The 21,355-nt window shown below is 30.3% G+C and overlaps 1 protein-coding gene across 11 annotated transcripts in view; it reads right to left on the bottom strand.

Moving 5' to 3' along the window:
* Positions 1–7,119: 7,119 nt before the first annotated feature.
* LOC121119657 (uncharacterized) overlaps positions 7,120–21,355 on the bottom strand; it is a 353,492-nt gene continuing 339,256 nt past the window's right edge. For 6 of the 11 annotated variants that reach the window (XM_071889783.1, XM_071889784.1, XM_071889782.1 and 3 more), the window contains 10 exons: positions 20,422–20,895; positions 20,132–20,362; positions 18,981–19,034; positions 18,825–18,917; positions 16,999–17,065; positions 10,863–11,199; positions 8,885–8,975; positions 8,677–8,819; positions 7,409–7,487; positions 7,120–7,343 (listed from right to left, as the gene is read on the bottom strand). In XM_071889783.1, the coding sequence (XP_071745884.1) occupies positions 7,302–7,343; positions 7,409–7,487; positions 8,677–8,819; positions 8,885–8,975; positions 10,863–11,199; positions 16,999–17,065; positions 18,825–18,917; positions 18,981–19,034; positions 20,132–20,362; positions 20,422–20,895 (1,611 nt within the window). In that variant the 3' untranslated portion in view covers positions 7,120–7,301. Of the gene's footprint in view, positions 7,344–7,408; positions 7,488–8,676; positions 8,820–8,884; positions 8,976–10,862; positions 11,200–13,898; positions 13,963–16,998; positions 17,066–18,824; positions 18,918–18,980; positions 19,035–20,131; positions 20,363–20,421; positions 20,896–21,355 lie in introns of all 11 variants that reach the window. The other 5 variants (XM_071889787.1, XM_071889789.1, XM_071889786.1 and 2 more) reach the window with 1 other exon arrangement.

Genomic DNA, 21,355 nt, shown 5'->3' with positions numbered 1-21,355 from the left:
AAATTGAGACGTCCTCTATATTCTTATTGAAGAAGAAAGGAATGGAAGCAATAGCAGTCAGAAGAGAAGTTTAAAAAACTAGAACTCTTTCAAGACACCTATGATATCAATGTCGAAGATGAACTGAATTCTATATTAGAATACCAAAGAAGAGGTTCTCTCATTAGAATGCGTAGCAAACTGATAGAGTGCAGCATTAAAGGATAAAATTCAAATTAAACAATTCAAGAGCTCTAAACAAATACATGAAAAAAATTAAAGCCCTTAGTCTTACTTCCGGAAAATAACCACAGATCCAGAACGAATTGCGCAAGAAGCCGCTCATTTTATACTGCTCTGTTTAAGTGTAATAAATGTACTCTTTTTCTGAGATGCAATTTTTGTACGCAATGGAGACAAGCCAAGAACAATGTAGTGAGAGGCGGAAGAACAAAGGTGAGTGCTATTCCAAAAACAATTATAGAGCAAATCAAACTCCCAATTTCACGAAATGAAATAATTAAATATATTGAAGACTACAAGGAGAAGTTTAAATCTCTTGGATCTTCGGGTCTCCCTTTTGAATTTTATCAAACGTTCAATAATCCATTATCCAAAGTCTTCGAAAAAGTCTACTATGAAATTTTTCACAATGATTAAAAAAATACGCATTCATGGATGAAAGGGTAATTTTCGGGGTAAGGGGGTTGAGCGGTCTATTTTTTTTTTTTTTTTCAACAAAATACCACACAGAAATGTAGTTACCCCCCTCTACTAATACAATAGAAATAGCGTAATCTGATGAAAAGAAGGGGAAAAAAATTATTTTTCTTCAATATTAATTTCTACGATCAAAAAGAAGAACTTTAAATATGGACAAGAAGCAAGTATGTCTGGTGTAAAAAAAAATCTAATCAATGAAGCTGTAAAAATAACACTCCTTTAATTTAAATTTTTTTAAATTAAAGGATTAAAGATAGATAATGTGGGCGCTGTGAGTAATAGGTTTTTAAATGTTCCTTTCACTATTATTCTGTTTTCTATTAAAGATAATAACTTAAGAAAACCTAAGATTGTATTTTATAAAGATAGTTTACCGATTTAAAATAATTATTACATTATATACACCGTTTGGAAGATAATTGAATAAAAAAAGACATGTATAAAAAAAAATTATTTTTTTAAAGTCCAAGTTGTTGGGTGACTTTTAAAACTTAATCACAAATGTTCATAATTTATCAATAATTATGTCTCATCACAATATCTATTTTAGACCTATGAGAGCTCAGCATTTAGAAAACAAGTTAGAAATGGACTAGCCTAATGTATATATATAACACTTTGCAAAAAAAAATTAAATCAAAGGTCATATCACAATTTATGCGAACAAGATTTAGTATTTACGCATTATGTGATCAAACTGTCCCCCCCCATTTAACGTTTCATACAAATATCAAAAATTAATTACGGCCATATGATCGGCTTGAATTCAAGTACAAATATACTATATTTATTATTAATCACAAGTCTAGTGTGCCCAATCCAAACCCAAACCATTTCCGAGTATTTGAATATAGAGGGGAAAGTGTTTTAATGGATCCATATGCGCACTCAAAATGATTACACTCTTGACCCAAGAAACCTTGAAAAGCACATAATTTGATAAAAATAAGTCTGATAACTCCTATACTTTTTTACATTTATTAACCAAGCAAATAACTTCATTTTCTATTTAAAATGTAATCCTCCAGTAGCAACCATAGCCTCCACATGTAGCTTGAAGGCCTTGCAGGATTGAGAACATAGCCATCTAACATGTTGGTCCACTCACTCTCCACAGCAGCTTTGAGTTCATCCACACTTCTGTCAGGATTAGCACAGGCCGTTCCCTCCACCAAACCCCATATTCCATAGTCTAACGGTAACCAATCTGATGAGGATGGAGGCCAAATTGATTATGGCAAGAAACCCAGGAGATTCTGCGCTAGTTAGTATGGGTTCCTTTATTCTTGAGGCTAGGAGTACCATCCTGTTGCCACAGACAGGAGATACTATCATAATTGGCAGTATTCCAGAACCTCCAAAATCCTCTTTTTGCTCACTTGGCGAGGCAAGATCCACTATCCTTTGCTTTTGGCCACCTCCATCCTTGTTCTCAGTCCGCAGGGGGTGTAGCTCCCCCAAATTAAGGAATTTTTGCTTTTTATTAGAAAAAAATTTCATCTCTCGATCAAATTATGCGGCCGAGGCAAAAAATTAATATTTGAAATTAAATTTTTTGAATCTTAAAAAAAAAATCTAAAAACTAATTACTAAAAAAAAAAAAAATATTATTTATATATAATCCTGCGGGTGTCCCTGGAGTTTGATAGGTTTTGTAAGTCTCTTCATGAAATTCTGACTATAGTTTTTGCATAAAAAAACTATAGGTTGTCCAATTACATATACTTTTTGGAACGACACAATTTTGCTACCGCAGAATGTATATAGAGCATTTCCTTGGGACGTCAGTGTTGATGATATCAGCCAAATTGGGGTCTAAACATGAAGCTTTACATGAATACAACCCCCTTTTTTTCATTAAGATTAAGGAACTAAATGAAATACTGCTCTTTCGTTGAATGTCTAAATGGGACTCACAAATGAAAGGACAGTCTATCAAAAATATATCTATATGTTGGTCAGCTTAACTATATATCAGACCCTAATATGTACATAAAATGTTATCCATAGTTTTATGTACATTCTCATTTATATAGTATAGACAATAAACTAAGAAATGTAGCTAGCATATCATGTTTTCCCCAATTATCCTCCTTTTCTCAGCCCTAATCGATAAAAATAAAATTAATTGTAGAAATATAGCTAATTAATAGGATTTTTCAGCACTTATAGTTTGATTTTATTCAATTATAACTCTTTGTCATTGGTATCAAGTAGTATTCAATATAGGAGTTAAATCTTTTTGTAACTTTGAAAGACATTTGAAGAAGTTTCTTCAAGATTTTTAGAAAGTCTGTCTATCTTATGTAATAAATCTGTACAATGATACTAATTAAGGGCATTTTGGGCATGTTAAAAAAGCAAGGTTACGCTGACAGTTTGAAAATGTTTTAAAGGAGAGCAGCTTAGTCATCATGACGTTTCATTAGATCAGCTACAAGCAGCTGTGAAAACGGGAGAAGGAAACAAGCAAGGCCCTGGGAAGAATTACTACAATGTTGATTCTCCATTCTAGTTTTAGTCCAAGAAGGACTACACAACTAGGGGGTTGCTAGCTTTTATCATTTAGGAGGAGGGGGTTTAGGACCAAAAATTATCAATATGCATATATAATTACTTACCATATATCAATAGGTTTATTATATATATTTGTATACTAGCAAAGGATGCTCGAGTTGCAGGGCTGAATACAGGAGAATAGAAACAAAGAATGAAGGTAGAAGAGCAGAACCAGAGAGAATGGAAAAATACAAAGAGAGACGAGAAAAGGGTAGAGACAAAGCGAAGGAGATATATATTCAAAATCGAAAAGGGAAACGAGGTTTCATTTTGGTTAAAAACAGGCTCTAAATGACATAGGAGGCCCATAAAAATATCATAGGAACATGCTTGGTTATTTTATTCGTTTACTTGCTAAATTTCAGACTGATCTGTTCATCTATTTTGGATTCCATGTGTTATAACAACAAAAACAGACTTATAAATATATATGTCTTCAGAAATTTTTAGGGGGCTTAAACCCCTCAAAACGAGGCTTGCGACACCATTGTCCACGATAAATTTTCAAGGTTATTTTCTGTCTTTTTTGAGCACACAAAAATGTTTAATCAGGTTCTAAATGTACTAGAAAAGGATGTTGACTCCTTAGAAATTAAATAATAATGACAACTCTTAAGGAATTTTTTTTTTTTTTAAAAGCCAAAAAAAAACTGGTGAGTTAAAAAATGCACCCGATTTTCATCATTAATTATGTATATCAAATATATAAGTAAGATATGTTTTTGCGAGCTTTCACCCTTTTACCGCTTCAATTTATGATCACGGTGACACAAAATAAAGAACAATGTATTTTGATCTCAGATGTCGATATTTCTGTTTCTTTCTCTCTAATCTGTGTTTTGAACGTTGATTTCCAAGAATTATTCACCAATACTTCTGTTCGAAAAATGTTTAGGAAGAGAGAAAGAATAACGCTCATAACGTTTCATTAGATCAGCTACAATCAGCTATAACAAGGGAGGATGGGGAGAAGGAAATTAAAAAAAAAAAAAAAACATTACTACGATGTCGATCCTCATTTCTACTCAAAGACTTACAATTATAACTCTACTACAAATCCTCAAGTTTACTCTCCGTCTTTTATGAGGCCACACGAATGTTCAATCAGGTTTTGAATATAATTGAATCTATTTAGTAGAGGAAGTTCACAACTCAGGAATTAAATAATAAAGACAACTACTAAGGAAAATTACATTCTTCGGATTACCAAATCTAAAAAACGGGCCAGCTAAGAAAGTTAGAGGATTTATATCACGGGCAATGTTACTCATATGTGTTGCCGAGAAAATAGATAGAATGAATTATGCTAAATAAATAATTACAGACAATTTTTATTAAATAATCAACATTCTGCCCAAACGATAAAGAAGGGAAATAGGACGAAGCTCCAGGGGCGTCCACAGAGGGGGGTCTGAAGTCACCCCCAAACTAATGGGGAAAAATATTTTTAAGGATTTTTTTTTCTAAAAAAGTCATTGATCCATATTATGCTGTGAAGCAAAAAAATTGGCCGTCCAAAAAAAAAAAATATATATATAATCCTGGGGACGCAACTGAGCTCTAACACTTCCATAGCTAGTTGGGAAGAATTGGCTAAATATAAACTGCTTTATAGCCTTTTTTTGTTGTTTCTCCTCAGAGGAATGGCTGCAAGATAGGTAGCGAGACTTAAATTCTCTGTCAACATTAATTATCTTTATTTACCTCTTATTAAAACCATCCCAATATAAACATAAATAAACTCAGCCAATTAATTTTTTATTAAGATTATTTCTTTATTCCTTTATTGAGTATTAATAAGTTTATAATTTCATATGGTATAGAAGAGTGTATACGCAAATTTTACATGTCATATATATATGCACATATACATATATTTAAAGAATAAAGAAGATAAATGTAAATATTTATTATATCTTAAAAAGTTTACAAACGCAAAAATAAACGAACAGAATAAGAAATATATATTCATAGAGAGAGATATAAGTATAGTAATATTAATTTTTCCACCTTTTCACATAGCATTATATTGTATCATTAGCATCGTAATAATACATATAATTAAAAAAAAAAAAAAACACGGGGTGGGAAAGGTTTTGTGAGGGCAAAAAAAAGAAAAAATAGAAGACAAAACTCATATTTGAGTAGTAATATATATAATTAACACTTTAAATTGTTGTATACTTTTTGTGTGTATATTTCTATAAATAAAAAAATTTATAAAATATTTTTTGCGCGAAAGAAAATGTGGCTAAAAAAAACCATAGATTTTTTTTTAAATAAATTTTTCCCTAAATTAATTTATTTATTTTATAATCAAAAATATATATAAAAAAACACTCCGTCTTCATATATAATATTTATTTTGTATTCATAATATGTAAGTTTGTCTTTAAAAAAAAAAAAAGGACAAATTAGAGCCTACATATATTATTTTTTAAACTACTACCTGTTATATTTATCATAAATAATTCCCACACACGACTTTTCATATATACTAATCATCATGAAACATTTTTTATTATAAAGTATTATTATATAGAAAGTATTAAGACATGAAAATAGAGAAAAAAAAATCTTTGGTAAAGGTTTTTTTTTTTTAAATAATTGTAATATTATTTTGTGTGTAAATATATTTTTGTGTTCTGGGCAAAAAAAAAAAAAGTAGTGACTTTTCATATAAGTCAAAAGTTTAAAAGATGTGATTTTTGTGTCTTTTTGAATTTCATTTTTTGTCTTTCTTCACAGCAGCAGCAGCAGCAATATACATACATATTTTAAAAACTCAAAAAACATAAATTGTCTGACCATAGTACAAATTTTAAATGCTTTTTCATAAATCTTATTTTTTTTACAAGAGGGTTATATAAAAACATAGCAAATTTCATCGTTTGTTAGCCAATTATTAATAGATTTTTTGTGTTTTTTTTGGAATGTCTTTATTTTTTAAATGATATAATATATAAAATATATTATTAAAGCCAATTCATTAAGGATAAGAAATATTTAAGGGATGATTTTTTTTTGCTTTTTGTACAAGAAATAATTTTTGCATCTCAATTGATAATTTTTTAATGTTTATACATATTATTAAGGAAAAAAATCTTTGAAAGGTTGTGTGATATTAAAGAGCGGGGAAGTTCCGAAGGGGTGAGCACAATTTTTTTGGAACATAGTACGTATAAATATATTATTATATAAATGGGTAATATTATTTTTTGAGTAGTACAAATTTGTGTGTGTTTGTGTTTTAATCATATTATCTTGGGCACCGTTTGTCATCATAAATATATATATATACTTATTAAATAGGTAATTTAATAAAAAATAGATAGTAATTTTATGCATAATTATTTTAAAATGCATCTCTTAGAAAAAAGTGGATTTCATACACAGTACTTTGTGTGTTTGTGTATACACTTAAACAAAAACTAAATTAATTTAGAGCTCCATTTACACAGTCTTAAACAAAAAAAATAAAAAAGATCATAAGATATTATGATCAAAATGATGTCAAAATACTTTTGCCCATCTAACAACGAAAGAAAAATATTTTTTAACTATTTTTTTGTGTCTAAAAGTACTTATTGTGGCTAATTGGTGGGCTCAAGATTCTTTACTTTGCTGTTGCTAGATGTTAATTTCTAAATTCATCATAACATGTTTATATATGTATATATATATATATAATAAATAAAGAAAAAAGTTATTTAACTAAATAATTATTATTCTATAGATGTAAATAGACTTTTTGGCAATTTTTTTTTTTAAATAAATATAATACATAAACAAAATGTGAACATTCGGAAAACTGTTTAGTTCTATTTTTTGTATATATACATAGATATATATAGTATATTTTTGTATTATTTTTAGAGAATAGAGAAGATAGAATAAGTTAAAGTATTTTAGATATATTCAATATTTTTGGCGGGATGCTTTTTTACTTTTTTTGTTTCGTTTTTTTTTTTTTTTTTTTTGAAGAATACAAATTGATACTAGACACTTTTTTTTGGGGTGGGGCGAAAGGGAAGTGGAGATTAGTAGGGAGCAAAGCGTTGATAACTCCGGTACAGTGCAGCCTAGAGATAACGAATTCAATGAGAATGCATTTTTTTTTAAAGAAAGACAAAAGTGTTCTACTTACTCCATATCCAGGCATTGGCCCGATACTCTGAGTCAAGTATGGATCAGTCAATGCTGCGGTTGTAGGATCACGAGCTAGTCTGAAAAGGATATATACGAATATATTATAAATAGTTATGAAATATTATGGTAAATATGATTTACAGTGATACTTCGGATTTCACACATGATTTGTTTCGTAACTACTAGGCTTTTAAAAATTAGTAGTACACTTTATTACAAAATTTATCCTTAACCATAATTCAGGTTGATTAAGTTCAACACAATTTCTGTCCTTTAGATACTACAACAATTTTGTGGTCACTGGCTCAAGTTTGATTAACTATCCTGAGCAAGGATGATTTATAAGGCTTTTGCTCTTTTTTAATGATCTACAAACGTTGTAAGCCGTAAAGTGGATGATCCCTAGCAATTTGATGATATTAAGGGTGTTTTAAGCATGGCAGATCAAAGTAGCAACATGTAACTATACATCTTCTTTCTTATGTAATCTGAATATAAGCTTAAGGTCCTATTTTGAAGCTAGATCATCAAGATATAATTTAATTTCAAAAAAAATTAATATTATATATAGATATGCACCTGAATTCTCTTAATCATTAATGTAGCCGTCCTTAGCGGAAGCTATGGTTTCCAACGGGGATTAAAAGCTTCCGCTAAGGACGGCTACATTAATGATTAAGAGAGCTCAGGTACACATCTATATATAATATTAATTTTGTTGAAATTAACTTTAAAATAGGACTACAAACACCGATTTGTTCGAGAATGGATAACAATCCCTATTTTCCTCATGATTAAAGGCTGAAATAAATACAGGTATAGAGGCAATTCCAAGAGAAAAATATTCGAGCTGCGACAGTTTGTTCGTCTTTTGATGTTATTATTTGGATTCGATTTTTTTGTTTATATACACAATAGTTTGAAAAACGAAGCATCACTGCATATATGTATACATTTATATTTTGTGTACAAGTTTAGATTTTGCAACTACAAATGAGATGAAGCTTTTTGACATTAAAGGTTTGTATATTAATGGGGTGTCTTTGTTGACTTTTTCGATGGAAATTACTTATCAATATATATTCTATTGGACATTATAGAACGATTTTTTTCATTCGGTAATAAGTACTAAATATGTAAAAAGAATATAGATTCCTTGTTGGCTATTAAAATAAATAATGTGATATATCTATAGAACACAATATGAGACTTGTAACTTGTACCTAACATTTATAAATAAATAATTATTGAATAAGTATACCATACCCAGGGATTGTGTTGGCATAGGCTGCTTGATTCGCAACTGCGGCTTGTAATGAAAGACTCGCAGCTGAAATACCAGCAGGAAGTGTGGCAGCAGTTGGAAAACCTTGTCGTACAGCGGCACTTAGTCCGTTAGCTGCTAAATTCTGAAATGGAAAATAAGCATATGAAGATATCCACCTTGGAAAAAAAGTGTGAAAAGGGAACTTACTTGTAGTCGTGGATCAACTGCTGCGGCTAATCCATTGGCTTGAACCTGTGCTAAAGGATTAGCCATAAATGGATCATAGGAGTAAACACCACTAAAAAGAGAACATTAATTTAAAAAAAATGATAATGATGGAAATATACGAATGTAGATTCTTGAAGAAAAAGGAAGAAGATAATAAAAAAAAGGTGAGAAGATATGTATGAAATAAATATTGCTTAAAAAATCATAGTATAGATAATAAGAAAATAGCAGAGACGATCACCAAAAAGTCCCTCATTCAAGTTTGTGTAAAACTAAAGGGGCGTCCGCAGGTGGTGGGCTGGAGGGGATTCAGCCCCCACCCAAACTAAGGTTTTTTTTTGCTTTTTACTAGAAATTTTAATACTTGAAATTTAATTTAATTATTCAAATATTTCCCCAATTATTATTAACTTTCTGTGAATAGCTATGGATTTTTGAAATTATTTTTAGGATTTTTGTTAGCATCATATCAAAAATAATATAATGTACCTCAAGTTACTCATAAATTATTATTTTAATGCCTTCCAGCAAAAAAAGATTTTAGTTTAATAAAAAAAAAAAACTACTAATAAAAAAGGACACTCTAAAGTATTTGCAGCATTTGATATAATATTTTTCTCATCCCCCCTCATAATCATCTCTGATTTCTTATTATCATAAAGTTTGACAGAGTTCCAAAAATCCTGTCTAGAAACTTTATTTTTTCCCAAGTCTAGATAAATGGTTATTAAAACTTTAACTATTATTTTTTCTTACTTTGAAGAAAATTTAAAAAAAAAAAGCAAAGAAAAGTTGTAAACCATTTAAGTACACGTGTCAAAAAAATAGTACGAATAATGATAATTTTAAAGAAAAAGTTAAAGCTGGGAAGAAAGAATAACTAAAAATGAAGAAATGATACATAAATAATACTTCATTGAAGGACATTAAAAAATTTTTTTTTTCAATATTTCTTTTTAATAATTTTTTGTCTGGATATATTTTTTCCTTATTATGTAGTGAACTTGAAGAAGTTCAAGGGTTTTTTTTTTTTAATATTTTGGTTGTGTTAGTTACAGTTAGATTATTTAAAAAATTGTTTACAAGACTTCATGCTCATATCAAAAAGGTGAATGTTGATCGTGCACTCAAAAAACAAACAAAAGCCATTCAAATTGTGCTTTGTACAAAGAAAAAGAAAAAAATACTCGAACCAAAGTTTCTCACATTAATTTAGTGGCATGCAGAAATGGAATGGAGAAATCGTAGTAGTGTGCTTTATCTAACTCTATATTATAGGGGAATTAAAAAGTTTTGAGAGTGTTTCCGCATGTTTTTGAACATAAAATTAACATAGTTAGGATTATTCGATTTAGATCAAATATGAACTGTTTTATTTGATAACTTTTTCTCGAATTTGAAGGCATTTCCTTCATTTTATCGACATTTCCGATGTTTCGTCTATCATTTCCAGAACAGAATCGTGGAACCACCACTTTGTTGTTACATTTGGTACTGTATTGGGTCCATAAACAGCACTAATTAGTTTTTGGTAACTTGTTCCACCTTTTCACCTTGGTCGTATTGATACTAAAGAATGTATCGAATTTTCTCGGTTATTCTTTCATTTTGGAACGCCATAATCCACAACTGGCTTCACAGACACAAAACTGTAGATTAACTTTTTTTTAAGTGTACTCTTAACCATTCAGCATACTTTAAATTTTTTAAATGCAATGTATTAATCGTGAGATATAGCTCACTAAAGACATCTAGAGAAAAACGCTCAGAACTTTTTACTTCGCCTAATATATAATGAAGTGAGAGGTTGAGTGCATGATTTTAGAAATAAGAAATAAAGAGTCCACAGCAGAGCAAATAAAGAGATAGAGAGAGAAAAAGATAAGATGCATAGAAATAGGGTATTATGTATTTAAAAAGATAAGAGATCAAACAACAAAAACAAAACACAACTTACGGTAACCCATGCAGGGCAGCAGCTATTGGTGTTAAAATGCTGTTGACAGTATGAGAGGCGGCTGAGCTACCAACCACGCTGTTGCGAGCAGCGGCAGCGGCAGCTGCAACAACTGCTGCGGCATTTGATGATGGAGAGCTGGCAGAAGTAACGAGGAGAGATCCGTGATTACTTCCACCAGGGGCTACATTCCGAGTCTGCGAGGAATTTGAAGCAGCCACAGCATTAGCAAGAGCCGCTGCAGCAGCAGCACTTCGTTGAGAAACACTCAATGCCGCTGCTAGTGGATAACCAGCCCTACGGCCTCGTTGTATAACTACTCCACGCAAGGATGCAGCTATTTTGTGTGGGTGATTATGTGAAAATTTACACATTTTTTTAATTCAAGGTATGAGAGAGAGGGCATGCAAAATAAATGAAAAAAAATAGAAAAAAATTTCATAATCAGTAACAAATATAATAAATTAGAGAGCAAAATACAAATAATATATATAAGTATCAACTGTAATGAACATAGCATTATCATCAAAAGTGGTGTTAGGCAAATTAAAGAAAGTAAAAAATTAACTCAGAAAATAAAAAATGAAAATACATATAAATATTATCATTTCATTTTTTCCAATAGCACAAAAAAGTAATGTAATTTTTGAACTTTTTCACATTTATAAAAATATGCTCATCTAATAATTTTGAGTAGTAAGACATTTTTTCCAAATCTATCATGATTAATATGTATGCAATGATATAATATTGAGACTATGATAATGAAGAAAAAGAAACAGGCAGTAATTAGAATAACAATAATAAAGATACAATCAACTCGTACAAAAGATACAAAGTCAATATAATTAATATCTATCATGTCTTAATTAAGTGATTTACTCATGTCATACATTGTAGATATGACGTTTTATATAATATATATTATATTTATACGTAAATAAGTTAAACCGCCATAGTACGTAGATCATTTCATTTCATGCAAAGGCCCTATATTGTTCTCACTCATATATGTATGTACTTATACTATAAAATAATAATAATTTTGTACCTCTCCGAACAAACTAAGAAAGTTCACGCATACTTTCCAAAAAGTAAGTAAGTAATTAAAAAAAGATGGCTCATGCGATAGCAATAATAAGAAAAATAACAACAAGGATGATGCCCACTAAGTATATGGGTATATGAATAACCACCTGGCCCATTCAACACCCCTTTAAGGACCCTCTCAATCTTTTTAAAGAGCTTTCGAATATGGAAAAAAAAGAAGATGGGGAAAAACAAAATTGAGATCATAAAAAATATATATAAAAATCGAAAGGTATTTAAGTGGATTCAAAAAGAGAAACCAAAGAAAAATCAACCCCCCCAATTTATAGGAACCTCATTTTGGCCTCATTTTCCTTCTTTTTATAATTATATAACATCGTCATTGTTACTATTTTTCCCTTTCATTCTTTAATGTATATAAAGCAACTTCGTACATAACATACGCCACCTAGTGATGCTACTGCGTATTATGTGAGGAACAGACATATGAGAAACTATACTTTTTTAGCCTTAAAATTAGGTCCTCACGGATATTTAATCCTTTTCAACTATTGTTATGTAAGTTGTATTAAAAAAAAATTTCAATTAATTCTTTAGGAACACCGTTAAACAGGCTATCAGAAAATAAATATCAGAAAAACGTATTTTTTTCTAGAGTCTAATGAATTCATCAGAGCATGTGATAACATTTTAAAGATTACTGAACAAAATGGATAAAATGGAGGGGCGCCCGCAGGATTATATTTTGAGAGGGTTTTTTAGATTTTTTTACAAAAAATAATCCAAAAATTTAATGTTTTACCCAAAATTCATGGCTATTTTCTATTTGGAACAACACTTAAAATATTAAATTTTCTGGGAAAAAAATTCAAAATCCTTAGCTGCTCACAAAAAATTAAGTTTTTTGAAAAAAAAATTTTAAATATTATATTTTTTTTTGGAAAAAATGAATAAAAAATTCAGAGGTATTCCAAAAAAATTTCAAAAATTCACAGCTATTTACAAAAAAATAAATTATTTGGAAAAAAAATTCAAATATTAAAGTTTGGCTCGGTTGCATAATTTGCCTGAAAAACCTTTTTTTGAAATTATTCAAACAAAAAAAAAATTACCCCTATTTTCGCATAAAAAATTTTCTGTGCTGGGAAGGGGACTTGAATTTCTCCAGCCCACCCCCTGGGGACGCACTTGAAATGGAACTAAAATGAGGTCTTTGTATGTGTATTTCTTAGATAAAGAAAAACATGGTTATTTGAATGTAAGCCCAATTGTACAATAGCCAACGGATCAAATGAGTAAATAAGTTATTGCAAATCAAGTATGAACTCTTATTTACAGTGATACCAAAAGCTTTTTTTTTGAAATTTTATCTAATATAAGAGACTAATTTTGTATTTCAATATTACTGTAATTTTATATTAATAAAGTACAAAAATAAATAAATAAATCCGCTGAGGTTTTATAATTTCATGTATGTTGATTCCTCACATAATTACTAATTAATATTGACGTTTCCTTATAGATTTATATAGTTATGAATAGGGAGTGTTAGTATTAGTAGTTATAATAATATGGAGAACAACAACATCAAATAATTGGCCGCTCTTGTCCTTGCAATGCGTTTAGTATTCCATTCTGTTTGGTCAAACTATATATGTATATATTCTCAAACAACGATATTATTTTTATTATTATTGAGTAAAATAAGAGGCGATAGATAGATAGATAAACAGAGCAAGACAAAAGAAAATGCTTTAAAAAATTGGAACATAAAAAAAAATCAATCAATCAGAGGCCAAGGATGTATTTTTAGTGGGAGGGAAGACTTTTAAGGTTTTTGGTGGGTTTTTTTGCAGCAATCTCAAAAAAATACTTGGACGAATTCAGTAAAAAAATTTATATGAAGATAAATAATAATAATTCTTTCTTCCCAAAAATGTATGAATGAAGTGGCAAGGAGCAGGAGAAGACAACAGCTATACTTACACGGAGGGATCTAAAATTCGGGCCTCGTTTTTACATAACATGGTCGGAACTATCGGTGGAATACCTGGATGATAATAAATAATGAAACTTTTGATAACAAACACATAATATTTTTAATATAGAATGTTGTGTAGGGTTAGCGCTGCTCCTCTTTGACTAAGGAGAAAGGGTGGAGAGCACCTGTATATTTTGGTCATCCCATAACAAGGGATTTTTGGTTCTGTGTGTCTGTTTTTTTATTATATTAAATAAACTGCAGTCATGTTGTTATTAAACACAGCAAATGGGTGAGAGTCACTGATCACACTCAATCATGTGTATGCCTGATTTTTTGTTGCTAATGTATGGCTTATGTGTAAAAAAAAAGCTTCAAAAGTTGAGAACAACGAAATCATCATTCACCAAAAAAAAAAAAATAATAATACAATTAAACTGTATTTGTGTCAACAACTTTTGTTGTTGATTTATTGCTCTAAGTGTAAATAAATAATACAAATTGAGAGGTACTAAAGTTTATATCACCTTAGAACAACAATGGATAATTTCCTTTCAGTTTTTTATCCATTAAATAAAAGGACAAATAACCTCTGGGCAAAATTTGTGTACGAGTATTTATTGCTACTGTACAACTCAAAGCGTCAAACAAGGTGAAGAACCATTTATTTATAATTCATTAAAAAAGATTGATAATCACTGAACAAACATACTTCCTATTTGTGTCTGAATTTTTATTGTCGATGGATTGTTTCAGTGTAAATAAAAAGACAATCATTGAAAACTAATACAGTTTATATCACCTTCAACAAGAGGGATAATGTGCTTTAATCATAACTGAGAACCACTTAGGGTAATCAGCCATATTTGTGTGAAATAATTTGTTGCTTATGTACAACTCAAATCGTAAATATGGGTAAATGATCATTAATTTATGATTAGCCAAAAAAGAACGACCTCCACGTAGTCCTCATAAGTGTTAAAGTTCTATATTTTGTTGCTAATATAGACCCTCCTATAGACTTTTTCTTAAAAATGGCTGATAATCACTGAGAACAAAACAATTAAATGTGCACTGTTACTTTCTTTTTTAAACAATAGTTTCCTTCCTCTAGATCAGAGCTCGGGTAACATTTGTATTTTAGCATTACCCTCTAGTAAGATTAATTTATCACATAGTAGTTAAGGGGTATCCGCAGGATTATATTTTTTTTTTTCTAGGAGAGATGAATTTAGAATTTAAAAAAAAAATATATATATATATTGCTATTCACAGAAAATTAAACTTTTTGTAAAAAAAATTGAGAAAAATTAAATATTTTGGAAAAAAAATTGAGAAAAATTAAATATTTTGGAAAAAAATTAGAAAAATCAAATGTTTTGGAAAAAAGTGTCAAACATAAAATTTTTTGGGAAAAATTATTTTAGAAAAACTTTTAAATATTCCATTTTTTGTAAATTATTTAAAAAAATTACACTTTTTGGAAAAAATATGATATATTAATTTTTTTGGGAAAAAAATCAATTTGGGATAATTTAGCCCTGTTCCCCGACCGCTGCTCTAGATAAAGACAGAGAAAGGGGGTTAAAATACGAGATTTGTCCTCAATTTTCGTCTCAAAACCAATATATATATGTATGTAATTTGACTCTTAATAGCAAAGCCCAAAACACTCACAAATGCAGTTAATTGTAGTAATAATACCCGCTAATAATAATTGATTATCAATTTAATGTAGAACGTGTAATAATATAACAATATCCCTCTGCGAAATGAAAAAAAACAACAAAGAAAAATCACAAGCTATGTGCAATAAAATTGATATTGTTTTTGGTGAGTGCTTTTTTGCAAACATTTATAATGTTTAATAATAAGAAACTCTTTATTTTTATGTATTTTTAAATTTAATTTAAACAACATGCTTCAAGGGCCAACGGATAATAATAATAAAATAATAATAATTGGATGCTTACATACAGCAGCAATAGCCAATAGCAACAAAGGCAGTAACTTAAATATGCAACACTATTTCAAGAAATGTCTAAAGCAACAATCAGTTTTTTAATAAGTATGTAGTAGGTAGTTCACATAGACTGTTTTAATCTAAAAGGCCTCCCCGCCCGCCCGTCTACCCGCCCATTCTTCTTTCTTTCAAAACAAAAACGACATACACTATATATCAGAGGTCGGGTAATTTTATTAAGAGTTACCCCAAAAGAACTAGTTCAAGGGCGTCTGCAAGATTATATATATATATATTTCTTTTTTGGGGGAGGGACTTGGTTTTCGGATTTTTTCAAAAAAATTTAAAAATCCATTGTTATTCTAAAAAACATTGATTTTTTGAGAATACTACCGTTGTTCATAAAAAATTGACTTTTTTGGGAAAAAAATTCAAAAATTAAGCTTCATATATTAAATTTTTGAAAAAAAATTTCAAAAATCTATAGCTATTGACAGAAAATTAATTTTTTTTGGATAACAGTTTGAAGATTAAAATATTTTGAAAGAATCTAATTTTTAAGAAAAAAATTTCAAATATAAATATATTGGGGGAAAAAAAAATCAAAGATCTACAGCTGTTCACAAAAATATTTCAAAAATCTATTGATATTCACACAAAATTAAATTTTTACCCCAAATTTTCTGTAAATGTTGACCCAATTTTTTTTTTTTTGTAGCAAGCTAGAATTCCCTTTTTTTTGGGGGGGGGAAGAGGGGATACAGTCACTTTAGCCACCCCCCTGCGGACGCCCCTGTAGTTGCATGTTGTTTATTTTTATAACACTTGGATATAGTAGTCCTCCCATAATCCCCAAAAAAATTTAAAATGCTCCATTTTGGGTAATTTACCTCTGTTTCCCGACCACCGCTATATATATTAGGCATTCGAAATAGACACCTTGTAGGTAGGTAGATATGTATTACCTTGAGTACAAAGAAGAAAGAACAACGCGGCTGGTTGTGCATTTCTCTTTTTAACTATCATTGCTTTTTACCCGACTAATAAGAGACTTTGCATGAGAATATGTTCTTAATTTAAGATAGAAAAAAAATAATGAAAATATAAAAAAGTTTTTTTTTTTTTAAATCAAAGGAACTTACCGTTAGGTATTGATGGAGCTCCAGGAGCTGGTTTCTTCGTTTGAACTCTTGCAGTTGCGTTATTTACCTTTTAAAAAAGCAAAAATAAATATAAATTATGAAGGGTTTGTTAAACCGAAAAGTAGGAGTGTGCTTATATGGTAATTCATTCGGACAACATGGGTCAGTATAATTTGCTTATTGTCCATGAACTTTTATTGAATAACCCTACAAATACCGAGTGGTCCATTAAAATTTGATTAATTAATTTGAGTATAATTCATAAAGTATAATAATATTTAATTTGCTCACGAATGCAGTTAAAGAGGGATACCTTTTAACTACAAAGAAAATAAAGTATTCTTTTTCTACAATATTCATATCGAAGTTGAGGTGGCTATACACTACAATGACGTACTTGCATTAGGATTTGGATGGATGGAAATTCCTTATTAAACTATATTTAAATTAGGATTCGTTGGATTTTGACTGATAAAAATAAAGAAATTTTCTCATTCATAGCATAGGGGAAAAATAGGGGGGGGGGATTTTGTACAAATAAATTGAAGACAATAATCGAATAGGTCTATGAGCGCAGAATCCATAATTGATATCAGTTTTTCTCTTAGTCATCTGAATTCTGAAATATCTGAGATTATATTAATTCGGCATTATTATCATTCAGAGTCATTTTTATCCTTAAAAAAATCACCAAATTATAAGTAGGATTAATAAAATTAATTTAAAAGTGTTTTTATGATTATATAGTTTTTTATTGATTCTGTATTTTGTTCTGAACTCGATATATTTTCATTTATGGACTGACAAATGATTAAAAACAACACATTTTTGTAGACCGTTATAATTTATTCATAATGCATAGTGATGAGGAATATCATATCTTATTTTATAGAAAAATATTCAATCAATCATTTAAAAGATATGCATCTCCAAGGGTTTGTATTCCATTTTGTAGTGATCCCATTTTTTATGGGCTGTAAAAGCAAATAGTCAACATTATCATCATATTTTCCCCGATTTCAATTGCCAATTTTATAACGTCATACCTCGTAAAAGGAAAATCGAGGCAAACGAAATAAGATAATTCTAACTTGATCATCCATCTCAAAAGATGTTGGAATTTGAATTCCGAATTCAACGAGGAACGAAGGGAGGAAAAAGAGAGTATGGTGGACTCCTTCCTGGGGAATGAGATACTAGGGCCGAAACTATAAAACGGTCTATTCTCAGTGAGTATATAATTTTAATATTTCAAAATGGGATCGCTTAAAAAACACACACAAAAAAAGAAATATCCTTGGAGATACATATTTTTTAAATAGATCTTTCATAAAATTATACATTGAATATTTTTCTATAATATAAGCTATTATTTTTCTCATACATATACATTATGAATAAGTTATAAGGGCCTATAGAGGAGTGTCGTTTCTTATAATTTTTCAGCCTAAAAAAGGAAATTAATCGAGTTCAAAACAAGATACATAATTAATGAAAACACTATATAATCATTAAAAAAAAAAAAAAAAAACTTTTTCATAATTTTTATTTATCCTGCTTTCCATTTGGGGATTGTTTTAAGGGTAAAAAGTACTCTGAATAATAATAGTCCAGAATTACTATAATCCCAGATATTTCAAAATTCAGATGACATAGAGAAAAACTGAGAACAGTTTTGGATTTTGCCCTCAATGATAGACCTCTTTTCGGCTTGAATTCATTTGTATAAATAATATATGCTAAAAATTGGAAATTTATGTTCCACTCAAGTTGAATTACCAAATGCGTGCACACACATGTACTTATGCATATAAAAACATTCTTACCTCAATTTTACGTCCTTCTACTACACTAGCATGAAGCTGCTCCCGTGCACGATCTGCATCGGAGCAATTGGCAAATGTGACAAAACCAAATCCCTAAATTGTGTATTAAGAATGAGTAATGTACATCTACAAGTATACGTTTAGTTGAAAACCTACCTTTGATCCTCGTTCATTGAAAATAATTTCTACATCCAGAATGACACCAAATTTCTATAATAGGAAAAAGAAAGAAAAGTGAGGAATTGGGACTATTATGTTCAAATATCAGGGGTATTGTCAGAATTAATTTTATATATATTGGTTTTCATTTTTTTTTGGAGTGGGTGGGGGGGGAAGAGCCTTGGTTTTTGGAATTTTGTATTGTATATTTGGGAGGGGATGACTAGAGCACCTCCAGCCAACCTTGTGGACGCTCCCATATATATGAGGTACCAAATACAATCAATGGCTCTGAATAGAACCACTTTTTTTCTGTTTTTAAATGGAGATATTTCAACAGTGAAAGGAAATCCCTTCTTTAACATGTGATACCTAATTTTCTGCAAAAAAAAAAACACTAAAGCAAATGCTAGTTTTAGCATTGATTTTTATCGTAGAAAATGAAATTTCTGATACTTGCTTTCAATATTTAAATCAATAATGTGTAATAGTTATTTTATAAGTGAATAAATAGTCTGATTTTTCCACTGATCAATTTTATTTTTTAGTACCATATATGTAGTGATGAAAATCGTAAGTATAATAAACTTGGTAACCCTGACAATTTCAGGGATGTGGCGAAAAGAACAGCTACAATCAGCTATCAGAAGGGAGGAGGGGGAGAAGGAAATAAAAATTGAGATTTGTCATAATTGTTTCAATGTCGATCCCAAATTCTACTGTGACTTTAATATTGATCTACAATTACAACTACGCAACAAACCCTCAGGGCTAGGTTCCGTCTTTTATGAGCAGACAGGAATGTTCAATCAGATTTTGAATGTAATTAAATCTATTTCGCAAAGTAATTAAATAACAATGAGAACTGCTAAAGGAAAGAAAATTCCTTCTCCAGATTACCATTTCCAAAAAAACGGGGCAACTAAAAAATACACCTGATTTACATCACTACACATGTAAGTAGGATCGCAAGTTTTGTTGAAATGAGTGAGCAGGCCTGTAACTCATAATAAATCAGTAGCAGTACTGATAGAACTGATTCAAGTACTATGCGCCGCTGTTATTTTTCTTTCTGTATTGAAAATCAACACGTTCTCAACCTTTCTAGAAACCCAACAAATGGTGTATGTCAACGTCTAAAATCTTACACCAAACATATTTCTAAGATCCGGATCCCTAAATCTGAAAGGAATATTGGAGACGTGTAAGCGCTTAGGAGTATTTGAGAGATTGTTGTTGTCTTTTGAGGTAACGGAGACGGAGGATGATGACGTATTTATCGTTGTATCCGTTGATTGTACGACCGAAGGCGAGGAAGAGGATAGCTGTTGCGTGTTTGATGATCCATTGACGACTATTTCACCACCAACATTACCACACTGAAGAGAAAGCGTTTAGTTAAGTAATAAGTAAGTAATTAAAGAGGGAGTTATCCTACAGTTGAGACCACCGACGTATTGGAATCACTGCTCTGCTGCTGCGTTAAGGATGAGATTCCTCCGTTGAGAGCTTGGTGACTCTGTTGTTGAGTAATGTTACTATTACTTTGAACAACCCCAACGGCATTGTTGTTGCTGTTATTAGAATTATTGTTGGGTACTGCGTTATTGGCTATGACGGGGAGAATATTGCTATTGGAAGGCGGCAGAAGAGGCCCTCCTCCAGTCCCGTTGGGTGGATTAGAGACAAGAGGGTTGTTGGGAGGATTGTTGACTACTCCGTTATTGTTGACATTCGGAAGGCTTCCGTTATTGTTAGTCACAGAAGCACCGTTGTTTCGAGGTTGTGGAGGACCCGTTTCGATCATTTTGACGTCAGCTGGTACCTTTAGTGGAGGAGGGGCGTGGACCTCATTCGCGTTAGGTGTGGTGTACGCTGAGTACGGAGTCGTCATTCCCGTTTGAACCATATGCTGAAAAAATAATCAGAAAAAAATGTCAATTTTATTTTCGTTAATAATATATGCATATATGTACAGGGATTACCCGCTTATCCAGGTTTTTGGGACCAAGAAAAATTACTGTTAAACGAAATTGTGTTATATGGGTATTTTTTTAAGTACTAAAACCCGTAAATGGGAGAAATTACAACCTTAAAATATTTAATTCATAATAAATTATTTAAAATAATGTATGCCTCAAAAGTTAAAATTTAATATTAATCAGGTATTTACATGATTTTAAATCCGGGCATTTCAATACTTTAAAATTTAATATTAATCAGGTATTTACATGATTTTAAATCCGGGCATTTCAATACTTTAAAATTTAAATCATCGGAATTTAACCAATATTTATTCAGCAGCCTTTTTAAATGCAAGTGTGTATGATAAGTAATGACCAGAAGTTTTAAGTCTAGGTATCAAATCAAAT

Source organism: Lepeophtheirus salmonis, chromosome 6, assembly GCF_016086655.4.
Source record: "Lepeophtheirus salmonis chromosome 6, UVic_Lsal_1.4, whole genome shotgun sequence".
In the NCBI taxonomy this organism is placed as follows: domain Eukaryota; kingdom Metazoa; phylum Arthropoda; class Copepoda; order Siphonostomatoida; family Caligidae; genus Lepeophtheirus; species Lepeophtheirus salmonis.
The sequence above is the reverse complement of the archived record's forward strand: the minus strand, read 5'-3'. Positions and strand labels throughout refer to the sequence as shown.